This window comes from Bombina bombina, chromosome 4 (assembly GCF_027579735.1).
Source record: "Bombina bombina isolate aBomBom1 chromosome 4, aBomBom1.pri, whole genome shotgun sequence".
Lineage (NCBI taxonomy): Eukaryota > Metazoa > Chordata > Amphibia > Anura > Bombinatoridae > Bombina > Bombina bombina.
Genome location: NC_069502.1, coordinates 597,529,996 through 597,547,300, shown reverse-complemented (window position 1 = coordinate 597,547,300; position 17,305 = coordinate 597,529,996). Strand labels below are relative to the sequence as shown.

The following is a 17,305-nucleotide window of genomic DNA, read 5'->3' as shown; positions in this document are numbered from 1 at the left end:
AAGGGTACAGAATTGGCTTCAAGATAAGGCCTCCTGCAAAGAGTTTTTTTCTTTCCCGTGTCCCAGTAAATCCAGCAAAGACTCAAGCATTTCTGAAATGTGTTTCAGATCTAGAGTTGGCTGGAGTAATTATGCCAGTTCCAGTTCTGGAACAGGGGCTGGGGTTTTATTCAAATCTCTTCATTGTACCAAAGAAGGAGAATTCCTTCAGACCAGTTCTGGATCTAAAAATATTGAATCGTTATGTAAGGATACCAACATTCAAAATGGTAACTATAAGGACTATCCTGCCTTTTGTTCAGCAAGGGCATTATATGTCCACAATAGATTTACAGGATGCATATCTGCATATTCCGATTCATCCAGATCACTTTCAGTTTCTGAGATTCTCTTTCCTAGACAAGCATTAACAGTTTGTGGCTATGCCGTTTGGCCTAGCAACAGCTCCAAGGATTTTAACAAAGGTTCTCGGTGCCCTTCTGTCTGTAATCAGAGAACAGGGTATTGTGGTATTTCCTTATTTGGACGATATCTTGGTACTTGCTCAGTCTTCACATTTAGCAGAATCTCATATGAATCGTTTTGTATTGTTTCTTCGAGAACATGGTTGGAGGATCAATTTACCAAAAAGTTCATTGATTCCTCAGACAAGGGTAACCTTTTTAGGTTTCCAGATAGATTCAGTGTCCATGACTCTGTCTCTGACAGACAAGAGACGTCTAAAATTAATTTCAGCTTGTCAAAACCTTCAGTCTCAATCATTCCCTTCGGTAGCCTTATGCATGGAAATTCTAGGTCTTATGACTGCTGCATCGGACGCGATCCCCTTTGCTCGTTTTCACATGCAACCTCTTCAGCTCTGTATGCTGAACCAGTGGTGCAGGGATTACACAAAGATATCTCAATTAATATCTTTAAAACCGATTGTACGACACTCTCTGACGTGGTGGACAGATCACCATCGTTTAGTTCAAGGGGCTTCTTTTGTTCTTCCGACCTGGACTGTAATTTCAACAGATGCAAGTCTGACAGGTTGGGGAGCTGTTTGGGGTCTCTGACAGCACAAGGGGTTTGGGAATCTCAGGAGATTACCAATGAATATTTTGGAACTCCGTGCAATTTTCAGAGCTCTTCAGTCATGGCCTCTTCTAAAGAGAGAATCGTTCATTTGTTTTCAGACAGACAATGTCACAACTGTGGTATACATCAATCATCAAGGAGGGACTCACAGTCCTCTGGCTATGAAAGAAGTATCTCGAATACTGGTATGGGCGGAATCCAGCTCCTGCCTAGTTTCTGCGGATCATATCCCAGGTATAGACAATTGGGAAGCGGATTATCTCAGTCGCCAAACGTTACATCCGGGCGAATGGTCTCTTCACCCAGAGGTATTTCTTCAGATTGTTCAAATGTGGGGACTTCCAGAAATATAGCTGATGGCTTATCATCTAAACAAGAAACTTCCCAGGTATCTGTCCAGATCCAGGGATCCTCAAGCGGAAGCAGTGGATGCATTGTCACTTCCTTGGAAGTATCATCCTGCCTATATCTTTCCGCCTCTAGTTCTTCTTCCAAGAGTAATCTCCAAGATTCTGAAGGAATGCACATTTGTTCTGCTGGTGGCTCCAGCATGGCCTCATAGGTTTTGGCATACGGATCTTGTCCGGATGGCCTCTTGCCAACCGTGGACTCTTCCGTTAAGACCAGACCTTCTGTCGCAAGGTCCTTTTTTCCATCAGGATCTCAAATTCTTAAATTTAAAGGTATGGAGATTGAACGCTTGATTCTTAGTCAAAGAGGTTTCTCTGACTCTGTGATTAATACTATGTTACAGGCTCATAAATCTGTATCTAGGAAGATATATTATAGAGTCTGGAAGACTTACATTTCTTGGTGTCTTTCTCATCATTTTTCCTTGCATTCTTTTAGAATTCCGAGAATTTTGCAGTTTCTTCAGGATGGTTTGGATAAAGGTTTGTCTGCGAGTTCCTTGAAAGGACAAATCTCTGCTCTTTCTGTTCTTTTTCACAGAAAGATTGCTAATCTTCCTGATATTCATTGTTTTGTACAAGCTTCGGTTCGTATAAAACCTGTCATTAAGTCAATTTCTCCTCCTTGGAGTTTGAATTTGGTTCTGGGGGCTCTTCAAGCTCCTCCCTTTGAACCTATGCATTCATTGGACATTAAATTACTTTCTTGGAAAGTTTTGTTTCTTTTGGCCATCTCTTCTGCTAGAAGAGTTTCTGAAATATCTGCTCTTTCTTGTGAGTCTCCTTTTCTGATTTTTTCAGGATAAGGCGGTGTTGCGAACTTCTTTTAAATTTTTACCTAAGGTTGTGAATTCTAACAACATTAGTAGAGAAATTGTGGTTCCTTCATTATGTCCTAATCCTAAGAATTCTAAGGAGAGATCATTGCATTCTTTGGATGTAGTTAGAGCTTTGAAATATTATGTTGAAGCTACTAAGAATTTCCGAAAGACTTCTAGTCTATTTGTTATCTTGTCCGGTTCTAGGAAAGGTCAGAAGGCCTCTGCCATTTCTTTGGCATCTTGGTTGAAATCTTTAATTCATCATGCTTATGTCGAGTCGGGTAAAACTCTGCCTCAAAGGATTACAGCTCATTCTACTAGGTCAGTTTCTACTTCCTGGGCGTTTAGGAATGAAGCTTCGGTTGATCAGATTTGCAAAGCAGCAACTTGGTCTTCTTTGCATACTTTTACTAAATTCTACCATTTTGATGTGTTTTCTTCTTCTGAAGCAGTTTTTGGTAGAAAAGTACTTCAGGCAGCTGTTTCAGTTTGATTCTTCTGCTTATAATTTCAGTTATTTCATTATAAGATTTAAACTTTATTTTGAGTGTGGATTATTTTCAGCGGAATTGTCTGTCTTTATTTTATCCCTCCCTCTCTAGTGACTCTTGCGTGGAAGATCCACATCTTGGGTAGTCATTATCCCATACGTCACTAGCTCATGGACTCTTGCTAATTACATGAAAGAAAACATAATTTATGTAAGAACTTACCTGATAAATTCATTTCTTTCATATTAGCAAGAGTCCATGAGGCCCACCCTTTTTGTGGTGGTTATGATTTTTTTGTATAAAGCACAATTATTCCAATTCCTTATTTTTTATGCTTTCGCACTTTTTTCTTATCACCCCACTTCTTGGCTATGCATTAAACTGATTTGTGGGTTTGGTGAGGGGTGTATTTATAGGCATTTTGAGGTTTGGGAAACTTTGCCCCTCCTGGTAGGAATGTATATCCCATACGTCACTAGCTCATGGACTCTTGCTAATATGAAAGAAATTAATTTATCAGGTACGTTCTTACATAAATTATGTTTTTTAGATCCTCAGAGAGTTATTTGCCATGAGGTGCCATGTTGAACTTCCAGTGACCAGTATGAGAGAGTGTGAGAGCGTTAACACCAAATTTAACAAATCTGTTTCCCATTTACACTTGAGACCTTGTAACACTAATGACTCACATGACACCAGGGATGGAAAATGGCTAATTGGGCACAATTTGGACATTTCCACTTAGGTGTGTACTCACTTTTGTTGCCAATGGTTTAGACATTACTGGCTGTGTGTTATTTTGAGGGGACAGTAAATTTACACTGTTATACAGGCTGTACACTCATTACTTTACATTGTAGATAAGTGTAATTTCTTCAGTATTGTCACATGTAAAAATATAATAAAATATTTACAAAAATGTGAGGGGTTTACTTACTTTTGTGCAATACTGTAAATTGTTCTCAGAACAATGTGGTCTACTTTCATTTCTTGCTAAAATTATATAGAAGTATAAATAGAACAATCATTAAGAAAAAGGCTTTTAAAATTCAAGCAAAGTAAAAAAGCGCTTAAATAGTAAAAATCGGTGCCACTGTGAACTTGTGGTTTATAATGACAAACCATAATAATCAAAGACTGAGAAAAGAAACTAACATTTGATAATACACAAAATATCAACATTCACCATTTCCACACTTATACATTAAAATAATGATTCCACTTCACTAAGAACACAACTAAAATATAATGTTAATGAATGAGAATATGTAAAGGTTTGGGGGGGGGGGTATCAATCACACTGATGAAAGTGTTTGATCCACCCATCCACCTGTTTGTTTTATCTCTTAAATACCTTTATTAAGAGAAAACAATAAAAATATATTTATGTTTTTTGTTTTTTTGTTTTAAACGATCATGTGTAAACGTGTAGTAAAATTCTTCTTTTTTTTTTTTAAATATTCTAAAATGTGTGGAAGTAATGTAAATATTATCCAGACAATACTATGGTGTTAACTCCATACCTCAATTGTTGTTTGGTAGTCCAGCTGACTCCTTCTCCATTGGGCGATAATGTTTCACAGGTTCCTAATATAAAAACCAGGGTAGTAACTGGAGTATAAGCTGTGCTATGAGTTGATGTGAGCGGTATCAAGGGAGCATGTGTCCTCTTGATACCACTCACACTGACAGATAGCACAGCATAAGGAGTCAGTGGGACTACCATACAAAACAAACAGGATTTGGTGTAAACACCATATAATTTTCTGGATATAATTTATATTACTTCCCCATGTTTTAGAATTTTTTTTGGATCATTTTAAAATAAAACACCTAAATATCTTTTCAATTTAGTCTATTAATAAAAGTTTTTAATAGATAAAATAAACCAAGCGGTGGCTAGACAGATACATCAGTGTGTTTGATACACCCCCACACCTGTACATATACTTGTTCTTTAATATTACATTTTAATTGTGTTTTAAGTGAAGTGGAATCATTATTTTAAAGGGACACTAAACCATGAAAAAAGTAATCTTCAATTGCAAGTTTATTATAGATTACATATATTTGTAATAGGCTTTGTGTTTCCAATTAATACCATTTCTTATAAAATCAAGATTGAAAATTTAACAAATTCCAAACCCACCGCCAGCTAGTATTTTTCAATCTTCAAATCCGGACCGATAACCCAGGTTATCAAAATGGATGACAAATGCCGCTATGCGCATGCGCGATATTCAGTCCATAGTATACGTCACCAGCAGACCCTCTGTATCGGGTAAGAACTGAGCACTGCGCTGAGAGAATCTCCCTAACAATAACGAGCATTAGGGTTAGAAATAAGCGCATGCGTCTGGTGACGAGATAGGATATGCGAGTCAAGGAACACAAAGCGCATGCGTCTGGTGACGACATAGTCACTTAATGATATGCATGATATGCATAAAATGGGAATCGGATTGGCGATTGTGTTTGGTAGTGCACGGCCCATATTAGAGGGTTGACTGTACTGACGTCATGCTCTAAATATAAATTATAATTTTCAAGTCTTCTGAAAAATCGTTTTACTGAAAAAATAGGTAAGATATGTTATATAAACGTTTGTTGTTTGAAAACGATAGTCAGGTTGGGCTGAAAATAATAAAGTTTTGGAATCCTTTAATGTATTAGTATAGAATTGGTAAATGTTGATACTGTGTGCACAAACAAATATTAGTCTCTTTTTACAGTGATTGATTATTAGGGTTTGTAGTGGCAAACCACTAGTTAACAGTGGCACCAATTGTTACTATTTGAGTGCTTTCTTACTTTGAATTTTAAACGCCTTTATCTGTATAATTGTTCTGTTTTTTACTTCTTTATAATTTTAACAAGCAATGATAGTAAATCACATTGTTCTGAAGCATCTTGCTAATTTTCTTAGCTTTTTAATGCAAATTATAAGCCACAGTTAGAAAATCATATTTTAACCATTCATTATTATGATGAAATATTGTTCTAATTCATGTAGTTTATGTTGTTTAATAATGTTCTTCACCAATCTGAAAATTTTACAATAACTTTCCAAAAACCATAATTTATATAATTAAGAATAACATACCGTGAAAAATGCCATTGTTGCTCCATCTTGAACTGCACCATATTCTATTTTGGTTTGTTTGGCCAAATCATCTGCAGAGTCAATAGGGGATTCCATGCGTTCCACTGTAAGAAATGCAGCTAGATTTGCAGTATACGAGGAAATGATGATAAGTGTGAAAAACCACCATATTCCTCCCACTATCCTTGTGGAAAGAGCTTTGGGCATAAGCTCAGAACCTGGCAGAAATCAAGGGATATATTGTAATATATATTAAATTGTTTAAAATGTAATTCATTATTTACATGATCAGAAAATACAATTATATCACTGAGTTATAGCATCTCATTTTTAGCACAAAATATGAAATGATAAATGGGCTTAGTTTAAAAATAAATACAATACGTGCATTGAAGCTTAACTTGGCGTATGAATCCTAGTATTTATATGTAATATGAGGTAGATGCTATAAGACATTATTCACAGTAAATTATGACTTGTTGCTTGAGAGAATTTATATTATATAGTTTGTGAAATCAGTAACTATTAATGAAAACTAGTCAACTAAAATTGTTACTTTTAATTATTAAGCAAGTTAAAAAATAATATAGAAAAATAGCTTATGATATTAAGAAATATTCAAATGTTATTTTATTTTAATATTTTAATAATTGTTTTACATTATATAGAGGAAATGTAGGGGAGTTCATAATGAAACCTATCAGTGAATGCATTATTATGGACAGCTCTCACAACTCACCCGTCTATGGCTGTTGGCTATTTTACAAATAACTGTAAATGAAGTATGACCTATGTCAAATATAATAAAAGAAAAATATAAAATATACTTAAAAAGAAAACATTAGTTCTCAATAGAAAAATATTGAATAGCTAGAGTTTCCAATTTAGATCATTTTCTGTTTTACATTTTGTGGTTTGGCTTATATATTTTTCTTATGCAGTTAATTTATTTTTAAAGGTTATTTGGGGGGGTTTCAGACTGAATTTGGAAAGAAAAAATGTAGACAGGAAAACTGCATTTCTACAATTAATATATTTCTGCATCTTAAATATCTCCAAACAAAATTATTTGGAAAGGCAGAGACAAAATAGGAAACAAGCCACTTTAACATTCTGTGATTCTGAATACATGTTTTAAGTTGACAAGATATTAGATAATTTACTTGGATAATGATGTGTACGTTCCTAGTAAAATATAAGAGGGATTCACTTAAAAACATTTATTTACATTTCCTAAACCTTGGCAGCCTACACGAAAGTCTGTCAGATAATTATTTATTAAAAATAGGAATTTTCTATTAAAAATATTATTATGGTGGTCTAAATAAAAATAATAATAATAATATTTAACAAGTATTGATCAAATAATTAAAAATAAAAACATTTTACATTTCAAAAGGCACATTATATTTTTTAAAGTTTTTTTATAGTGCTATTTAAGTAACTGGAAAGTCTAACATACACATTCTAGCTTAAAGTTATATTATTATTATAATTTTACACCAAACTTTCAAGACATATAGGTGCACAGGGTAGAAGAGCTGGGCATTTTGAAAAGATAGATGATAGATAGATAGATAGATAGATAGACAGAAAGATAGATTGACAGACAGACAGGTAGATGTGATTGTAGTTGTATGTGTCAATTATCTAAATTTATATTTTTTAGATGCCATATACTGCATCATTAAAGGGACATGAAACCCACATTTTTTATTTCATGATTTAGAAAGAGCATGTAATTTTAAACAACTTTATAATTTACTTCTATTATCTAATTTGCTTCATTTTCTTGTTATACTTTGCTGAAAAGCATATCTAGATATGCTCAGTAGCTACTGATTGGTTGCTGCCCATAGATGCCTAGTCTGATTGGCTCACCCATATACATTGCTATTTCTTAAACAAAGGATAGCTAAATAATGAAGAAAATTAAATAATAGAATTAAATTAGAATGTTGTTAAAAATTATATTCTCTTTCTGTATCATGAAAGAAAATGTTTGGGTTTATTGTCCCTTTAAGTCCACTTAGAGTAGATACATAATTAAAAGTCTAAGATTTATATCCTATCTATTGATAGTGACAGATCTAGAGCTCAGTAACAGCTAGTTTACTATCTGAAATGATGGATCAACCAACACTAACAAGTCATTTACAAACATGAATGGCTCAAGCAACATGGCATATCCAAAATAATAGCAACAGCTAATAATTACTATGGGAGGAGCAATATTATCATAGTGAAAGTATACAATGACTGTCTCTATTATATGTGGCAGCCATCAATCCAACAATGCCCCTGCTTACCAGTCTTGTACAACAACTCCATAGAACCAGTTGCAGGTATGACTAGTTCAAGATGGTATAAATCTCTTTTCATGTTAGAATAAAAAATACATGCAGAGTATCAAAAGAAAAGACCATACAAATTGAATAAACCCATTGCTACATTTTAACACTGGCTGCCAATCGATTCCCAAACCTTATTTTAACCCTAACATACTAAACCATCACATGATTTTATCTATGACCACAATGTCCCCTACCACCAATAACCTTAACCACACTGTCCTGATACTCTGCTGTAATTAGCTTTATTTTAAATGTCTTTGGTGTTAATCAAAATGGCTGACCCAAGCACCCAATAGCATTTAAAGGGACATGGAAGATAAAATTAAACATTAATGAGTCAGATACAACATGTTAATAGACTTTGAAATACACTTATATTATAAAGTGTATTGTGTTCTTTTGATGTCCTTTGTTGAAAAGCATATGCACATATCAACAGCAGCAACTTTGTTCTACTGGGAGATAGCTGGTATTCAGTGGCTAGAAACATTTGTGTCTTTTTATTGGTTCACCAGATATGTTTTTTTCTATCTACCAGTAGGGTACTGCTGCTCTGAAACTGACATTAACTATGTTTTAATGCTTTTTAATTAAATTCATAGTTATATACAAGCATAAGTACAGTAAGAAAATGCTACAGCATATTAGAGGATAACCTCACTTTTGGAAATAACATAATATTAATGCAAATTCCTCCCTCAAGCATAACTAATCCTAAATATGGCCCCACTACAGTTAAACTTAATAGTTGACCCACCTCTTTTACCTCTACTATATAAACTGTGATCCCCCATCACAAGTCAACTTTTAACTCTAAAACAAAATATTGTAAAGTAGTGAGTGTACAGCCTGTATAACAGTGTAAATTTGCTGTCCCCTCAAAATAACTCAACACACAGCCATTTATGTCTAAACCTTTGGTAACAAAAGTGAGTACACCCCTAAGTGGAAATATCCAAATTGAGCCCAAAATGTCAATATTTTGAGTTGCCACCATTATTTTCCAGCACTGCCTTAACCCTCTTGGGCATGGAGTTCACCAGAGCTTCACATGTTGCCACTGGAGTCAACATCACGGAGCTGGTGGATGTTAAAGACCTTGCACTCCCCCATATTCCATTTAAGGATGCCCTACAGATGCTCAATAGGGTTTAGGTCTGGAGACATGCTTGGCCAGTCCATCACCTTTACCTTCAGCTTCTTTAGCAATGCAGTGGTCATCTTGGAGGTGTTTTTGGGGTTGTTATCATGTTGCAATACTGCCCTGCGGCCCAGTCTCCTAAGGGAGGGGATCATGTTCTGCTTCAATATGTCACAGAACATGTTGGCATTAATGGTTCCCTCAATGAACTGTAGCTCCCCAGTGACAGCAGCACTCATACAGGCCCAGACCATGACACTCCCACCACCATGCTTGACTGTAGGCAAGACACACTTGTCTTTGTACTCCTCACCTGGTTGCTGTCACACACACTTGACACCATCTGAACCAAATAAGGTTATCTTGGTTTTATCAGACCACAGGACATGGTTCCAGTAATCCATGTCCTTAGTCTGCTTGTCTTCAGCAAACTGTTTGCGGGCATTCTTGTGCATCATCTTTAGAAGAGGCTTCCTTCTGGGATGACAGCCATGCAGACCAATTTGATGTAGTGTGCGGTGTATGGTCTGAGCACTGACAGGATGACCCTCCACCCCTTCAACCTCTGCAGCAATGCTGGCAGCACTCATATGTCTATTTCCCAAAGGCAACCTCTAATTATGATGCTGAGCACGTGCACTCAACTTTTTTGGGTTACCATGGCAATGCCTGTTCTGAGTGGAACCTGTCCTGTGAAACTGCTGTATGGTCTAGCCCACCATGCTGCAGCTCAGTTTCTGGGTTTCTGGAAACTACCCAAATGACCCTGATCAAAAGTTTACATACCCTGGTGATTTTGGCCTGATAACATGCACACAAGTTGACACAAAGGGGTTTGAATGGCTATTAAAGGTAACCATCCTCACCTGTGATCTGTTTGCTTGTAATTAGTGCGTGTATAAAAGGTCAATGAGTTTCTGGACTCCTGACAGACCCGTGCATCTTTCATCCAGTGCTGCACTGACATTTATGAATTCTGAGTCATGGGGAAAGAAAAAGAATTGTCAAAGGATCTGTGGGAAAAAAGGTAGTTGAACTGTATAAAACAGAAAAGGGATATAAAAAGATAACCAAGGAATTGAGAATGCAAATCAGCAGTGTTCAAACTCTAATCAAGAAGTGGAAAATGAGGCGTTCTGTTTGATAACATACTGCATTCATCTTGCCATCAATTCTAACCAAATTTCCTGTACCTTTGTAGCTCACACATCCACAAAATATCAGCAATCCACCTCGATGTTTCACAGTAGGAATGGTGTACCTTTCATCATAGGCCTTGTTGACTCCTCTCCAAATGTAACATTTATAGTTGTGGCCAAAAAGCTCAATTTTGGTCTCATTACTCCAAATGACTTTGTGCCAGAAGGTTTGAGGCTTATCTCTGTGCTGTTTGGCGTATTGTAAGTGGGATACTTTGTGGCATTTGTCTAGTAATGGATTTCTTCTGGTGACTCTACCATGCAGCCCATCTTTCTTCAAGTGCCTCCTTATTGTACATCTTGAAACAGCCACACCACATGTCCTGTATTTCACCTGAAGTTATTTGTGGGTTTGTCTTTGCATCCTGAACAATTTTCCTGGCAGTTGTGGCTGAAATTTAAGTTGGTCTACCTGACCGTGGTTTGGTTTCAACAGAACCCCTCATTTTCCACTTCTTGATTAGAGTTTGAACACTGCTGATTTGCATTCTCAATTCCTTGGATATCTTTTTATATCCCTTTTCTGTTTTATACCGTTCAACTACCTTTTCCCACAGATCCTTTGACAATTCTTTTGCTTTCCCCATGACTCAGAATCCAGAATCATCAGTGCAGCACTGGATGAAAGATGCAAGGGTCTGTCAGGAGTCCAGAAACTCATTGACATTTTATACACACACACTTATTACAAGAAAATAGATTACAGGTGAGGATGGTTACCTTTAATAGCCATTCAAACCCCTTTGTGTCAACTTGTGTGCATGTTATCAGGCCAAAATCACCAGGGTATGTAAACTTTTGATCAGGGTAATTTGGGTAGTTTCTGTTGTCATTATGATTTAAAAAGAGTAAACACAATTGATTGATAATAAATCACTTCAGCTAAACACTAACCATGAGTGAAAGAAAGGTTTTTGTGTTATCATTCATATTATCTGAAAAATGGCCAAGAAATCATAATATATAAGGAATATAAGGATAGATAGATGTGTATATATATATATATATATATATATATATATATATATATATATATAGTATCATAGTAGATAAGGTTGAAGAAAGACCAAAGTCCATCGAGTTCAACCTATACAATTTGTATATACTTACAAAAAAACTACAGTTAAGCTTAAATTAATCCCATTAAAAGGTGATCCATTTAACACAAGCAATCATATCCATGAATTCTGTTTCTAGACAGAAATGAATCCAAACCATTTTTAAATATCTCTAATGTATTGGCATTCACTACCTCCTTTGGTAATTAGTTCCACAATTGTATTTTATATATACATGTTTGTGTTTGTTTGTATGTGTATATATTGATAGATGGATAGATGATAGATTGACAGATAGATAGATAGATGATAGATAGATATTTGTAGGGCTATGTATTTCCTTGTTTAGTCTCTGCCTAACATTACAATCCAACACAATTACTATGTGATAACATGGAATGGGAGCTCAAGTTTTTTTAGTTTATTTTTTATCATTATTTTTTAAGCCAATCCCATACCATTAGAAAATATGCTGTCTGAATTAGTAAAACTGCTTGAATTAGTCAATAATACAATAGAAATGACTAGTGTCACACATAGATAATTAGAAAAAAGCAAGTATATCGCAACTTTTTAAAGGGTTTTCCCAGGATTTTTCACAAACATTTACAGAAAATAAAAAAAAGTAAAATTCAACAGACAATTAATTCCATAATGATAATTTGTTTAAATGCGGTTTTTTTACCCCACTTAACCAGAATATAAACAATACCAATATATGACATGTGCAATTAATTACTCCATATGATTTTGAGTAATGTTTCCATTTTGAAGTACAATTTCATATTTTAAAAGTGTAAATTGAGCAATGTTTTAACTTTCTATTAAAAAGAAAGAAAATGTTTGTGTCTGTTAATATTGATCATATACAAAATCGTAAACATTAAAAAAGCTGTGCATACCATAAAATGCTCACTGAAAAGGGTCAAATGCTTTTCACAAAGTTAAAGCTAACTGAATTTGAAAAGTCTAAAAAGTATTTTAAATGCTGATGAAAATATATATTTCTATACTTTTGAATACTACTGATGAATTTTCCATATACAAGGTATGGGGGTTTAACTCTACAAATTAATATGAACAGCTTGTTAATAATCAGAGTTATTGTAGTGTTCTCTAATGAATTGTTATGTTTTTGCATTTGAAAACAATGAAAAAAATATGCAAAGTACTATTGGATTGGAACTGGTACATTTGATCTTAAGAATCTTTAAATTATCATTGCATTAAATATATTCTCAGCATGTCAAGCTATACATGGTGATGTTTGTCACTTCCCTACCTATACGTATTTACAATCAATCTACAATCAACTTAATTAGGGGCAATTGCTCATTAATGATTATAGTCAAACAGGAATCAGGTGGCATCAATATATAAATCATTAATGATGCAGAATAATGAAATGTCATATAAATGAGAGAGGTAAGAGAAAAATGGCTAGACTAATCTAAGATAGAGTAAAAAAAAAAAAAAGTCAATGCATTAAATTTTGAACTGAAGGGGTTGCATTAAGAAGACCACATTAGGCTCCATCCATTCAACAAAGAACAGGAAGATGAGGCTACAATGGGCATGTTAAAATTAGTTGACTGAAGATTGGAAACACATTGCTTGGTCAGATTAAATCTGGTTCCAAATTTGTTTAAATGGCACTGGCCATGGTGGTGATGTAAGAGAATTAAGGAAACTTTCTTGGCAATCATTAGGCCCATTATATAAATTTTGCTGCTCATGTAAATTCCTTCTCTGATCTTGTTTTAATATTATCAAATATAGTAAACAGTTATAGAAGGATAACATTCAATGTCACAAAGAATGCATTATCTCAAGCCAATTCCAAGAAGCAGCAGTGAAATCGATTTACTCCAATTGTGTGATCAACAGATCATATTGTCTAATAATAGTTTCTTGTGATTGAGAATACTTAACCTTACATGAGTTCTCACACTATTTTTAACTAATTTAGCAGCATTACCCATATCCGTTTTTGCTTGTAAAACATGTTCTGAAAAAACTATACAACACATATAACCTTCAGAATAACTGTTAATGATTGCTATTCATTGTTTGATGTTTTTATACCAAATAAAAACAATATGTTAATTGCACACCTCATGAATTGATGCTTTTAGTAGTGAAAAAATAACCTTTCTATAAACAAATCAGTCAGTTATCACAAATAATAACCCAGTTAATTCCATGTTTTCCTTTGACATCAGTTGTATATATTTTGCTTCTTGTAGATTTTCAAAAACTCTGATGATATAACTAAAAGTGTTTTTAACCATTCAAAATGTAGAAAAGACAGATGGTAAAAAGGATTTAAGACCCAAAAAATTACTTTCATGATTCAGATAAAGCATACAATTTTAAACAATTCTCTCTACTTTATTAAAGAAGCAGCAATGCACTACTGGAGCTAGCTAAACACTTTGGGGTTAGCTTTATCATAGTGTGAGTAGCGTATCATGTCCGTGCACATTAATAAATGCTGACAGCATACGCAGGTGGACAATTTATGGAGCAGCAGTCTTTAGAAGCCTGAAGGCTCGTACCAAAACAGGGACATAAAGCAATGACAAGAGGCATACATGTGCAGCCACCAATCAGAAACTAGCTCCTGCTAGTGCATTGCTGCTCCTGAGCCAACCTATATATGCTTTTCAACAAAGGATACCAAGAGAGATAATAAAAGTAAATTGGAAAATTGTTTCAAATTGTGTGCTCTACCTGAATCATGAAAAAAAAAAGTTGTATTTTTTGTCCTTTTAAAGATTTATTACATATGTAATTCAAGTTGCTTAACAATTTAAACAGCAAGGTTTCTTGTGGATTAAAATGGCATAACAAATTAAGCAAAAAAACCCAGCTAAATGGAATTATGTTGTCACATGACATACTAACATTAGAGTGTGAGCTTATGAGGAAATTTAAAAGTATTATGTGCAGGTAAATGGTGTAGCATTGTGGGCTGATAATAAAAGATGTTTATAAATGCTCTTTTACATTATCTTATTTTTTTTAATGACCACCAATTCCTTCATCTGGATCGGATTCAGACTTGTTATAAGGGTCTATTAAAAAAAATGTCAATTTTAAACTGTACAGTAATTTAAAGATACATAAAATACCATTAGTATGCTCATAATACTAACATTAATACACTTGTTTAAAGCAACCTTAAAATAAAAGGCTGTTTTATCATTTTTTAATGCTAATATGGGCACCACAAATGGTAAGCATGCCATTGACTCCTACGTCCCTTTAAGGCTAAATACATGTTATCAATTAGTACTAATTTTTATAGCTACATTAAAATAAAAGGATGTATTTAAATTATTTTGATTAGATTTATTAATTTAAATAATGTTTTCTATATTTCATTGCTATTCTGATGTGTATTCTAGTATTGTGTCCTTTTCTTTTTCGTAAGAATTTCATATGATGCAATTTAACAGATAAAGGGGTTGATTCCAATCTATCTGCAACTTTGTTTTTTATGAGCTTTCAGACAGAAAAGTGCACTTTTCATCTTGACACAATCACAATTGAAGTTTTTCATCTGTTTCTCAGAGCTATGAATGCGTTTACAATATGGTTAGCTAAAAAAAAGACCTATTTTTTACATGGAACTGAAAAGTTATGTTGAGACTTTCAGCAAATTTTTACACTTATAGAATTGATTTACTAACCCCTGGATGGTTACAGGCAGACATCTACGCCTCAGTTCACCCAGGATCGCAGCATTTATCATTGCACACTTCACCTCTTGTGAAACGCCACCTTCTGCTCGCGCAAGGCTGTCAATCACCCCAGTCGGAGAAGACTGGAGGATTGAAATATGCCACTTTATAGTTGGTGTATAGGTAAATAAGCAGTGGTCTTAAATGGAGCCCTTAAAGGCACTTGATAAAGTCCCAAACTGGAGGTTTTTTAAGCCAATTTGAAATAATTATATTATATTGCACATGCTCTGAAATGTTAGAAATGTATTGGTATAAATGGTCTACATTCTTTAAAGCTCTATTTATCACTATTGTATATTCCGTCTGGGAGGACACAAATTTACATATGTATTTGTAAATTTACATATGTAAATGTTATTATGTGGTATCACATAAGGCTAAGGGGATCTTCAGGAAAAGTGAGAATATAGAAATCAGGACCCCAACATCTATAAATGGCATGTAGCAATCACTTTCTGTAAATATTTGCTTCTAATTCTCACTTCTCGCATTGTCGTAGTTGTCACTTTCAGTATAGGCTTCTTCATAAACTGGATTTTAAACAGGATAGCACCTTAATCACTGGACTTTCAAAATTAACTGCTCTTTTGTGACCAGGTCATGAATGCGTTATCCCATTTAAAAAAAAGTCACGAAGGCGCAGTTCCTTTTGAAAGTCCAGTCATAAAGGCGCAGTTCCTTTTGAAAGCCCAGTCATTCAGATATGATCTCATTAGAAAGCACATAATTTTTGTAGCTACATTATTGCGATGAAAAGTTTTCATGCTTTACAGTATGAGAACCATTAAAATCCTGTTTAGAAGAAGAGTTAAGTTGCAGACACGTTCTTATAATAGAAATCCATAGTCTTCATCTTGATTTCAGATTATATCACTCGAAAAACACATTTCGTATATCATCCATCTAAACTGAGTTTTCGGGAGCTAATATCTGATAGATTGGAATCGACCCCAAAATTAGTAAATATTTGAAATAGTTTATAATACTAATGCAATTTTTATCTTTGAAACACACAAATAAATACTAAAAGGTAGCATTTATTAGTCCAAAGTTTGCTAAATTTCTCTAAGCTTCTCTAAATTTATCAGTTCAATTTGCATTTAGATTCATATATTGAGTCTGATCTTTTATTATATTTTTTTACTATATCAGGTAATACACGTTTTGTATATTTTTATTCAAAATTAAGATAAATTAGGTGTAATCATTTTCTGGTGATATGATGTATTTTGAAAATTAGTTGTTTGGGCTTTATAAATGAGATGTTATGAAATGATGTAGCAAACCCAAGCAATGGGACACAAAATATACAAATGATAAATATAGTGTGACCTTACAGTGAAGCACTATACACCATATTTAAGAAGTTTGGATAAAAGCAGAATACCAATCAACCTTAACAATTTGTTTTGCATGTTTATAAAACAAATATTGATGGCTGGAGTTGCCTGTAAAACAAAAACTTGAGAATTGCAAATAAATATTACATTTCCAAAAATAAAATACATAATTTGTCCTTTTTTAGTTTTCTCTTTTTTAATGATGTATTTATAAAATAAATGTAATAATTACAATAATACAAAGTAACAGATTGCATGTATACATTTTAAGCATATATTTATATATATACTGTATATCTATATCCTAGACATGTGCACAGCGGAAAAATTTGTTTGGTTCGTTTCGGACCTATTCATTTTTTTTTATATATATATTTTGTTTCAGATCGATTCGAGTTCGGAAGTCCAGTATGTGTTATGTTGATTCAGATGGTTCCAAGTTACACAAACGGAATTATTTCACTGTTCTATCTCACTAAATTAAATTTTTATACTGAATTGTGATTAGTCCATGGCCATTCGAATGTAATGAATAAATCCGAACTAATTTGGATTTATT

General features: G+C 34.0%; 1 protein-coding gene across 1 annotated transcript in view; it reads right to left on the bottom strand.

The window, feature by feature from the left end:
* GRIK2 (glutamate ionotropic receptor kainate type subunit 2) overlaps positions 1-17,305 on the bottom strand; it is a 1,179,562-nt gene that overhangs the window by 287,300 nt on the left and 874,957 nt on the right. Inside the window, exon 13 of the mRNA XM_053710578.1 lies at positions 5,906-6,123. Within this exon, the coding sequence (XP_053566553.1) occupies positions 5,906-6,123 (218 nt within the window). The remainder of the gene's footprint in view (positions 1-5,905; positions 6,124-17,305) is intronic.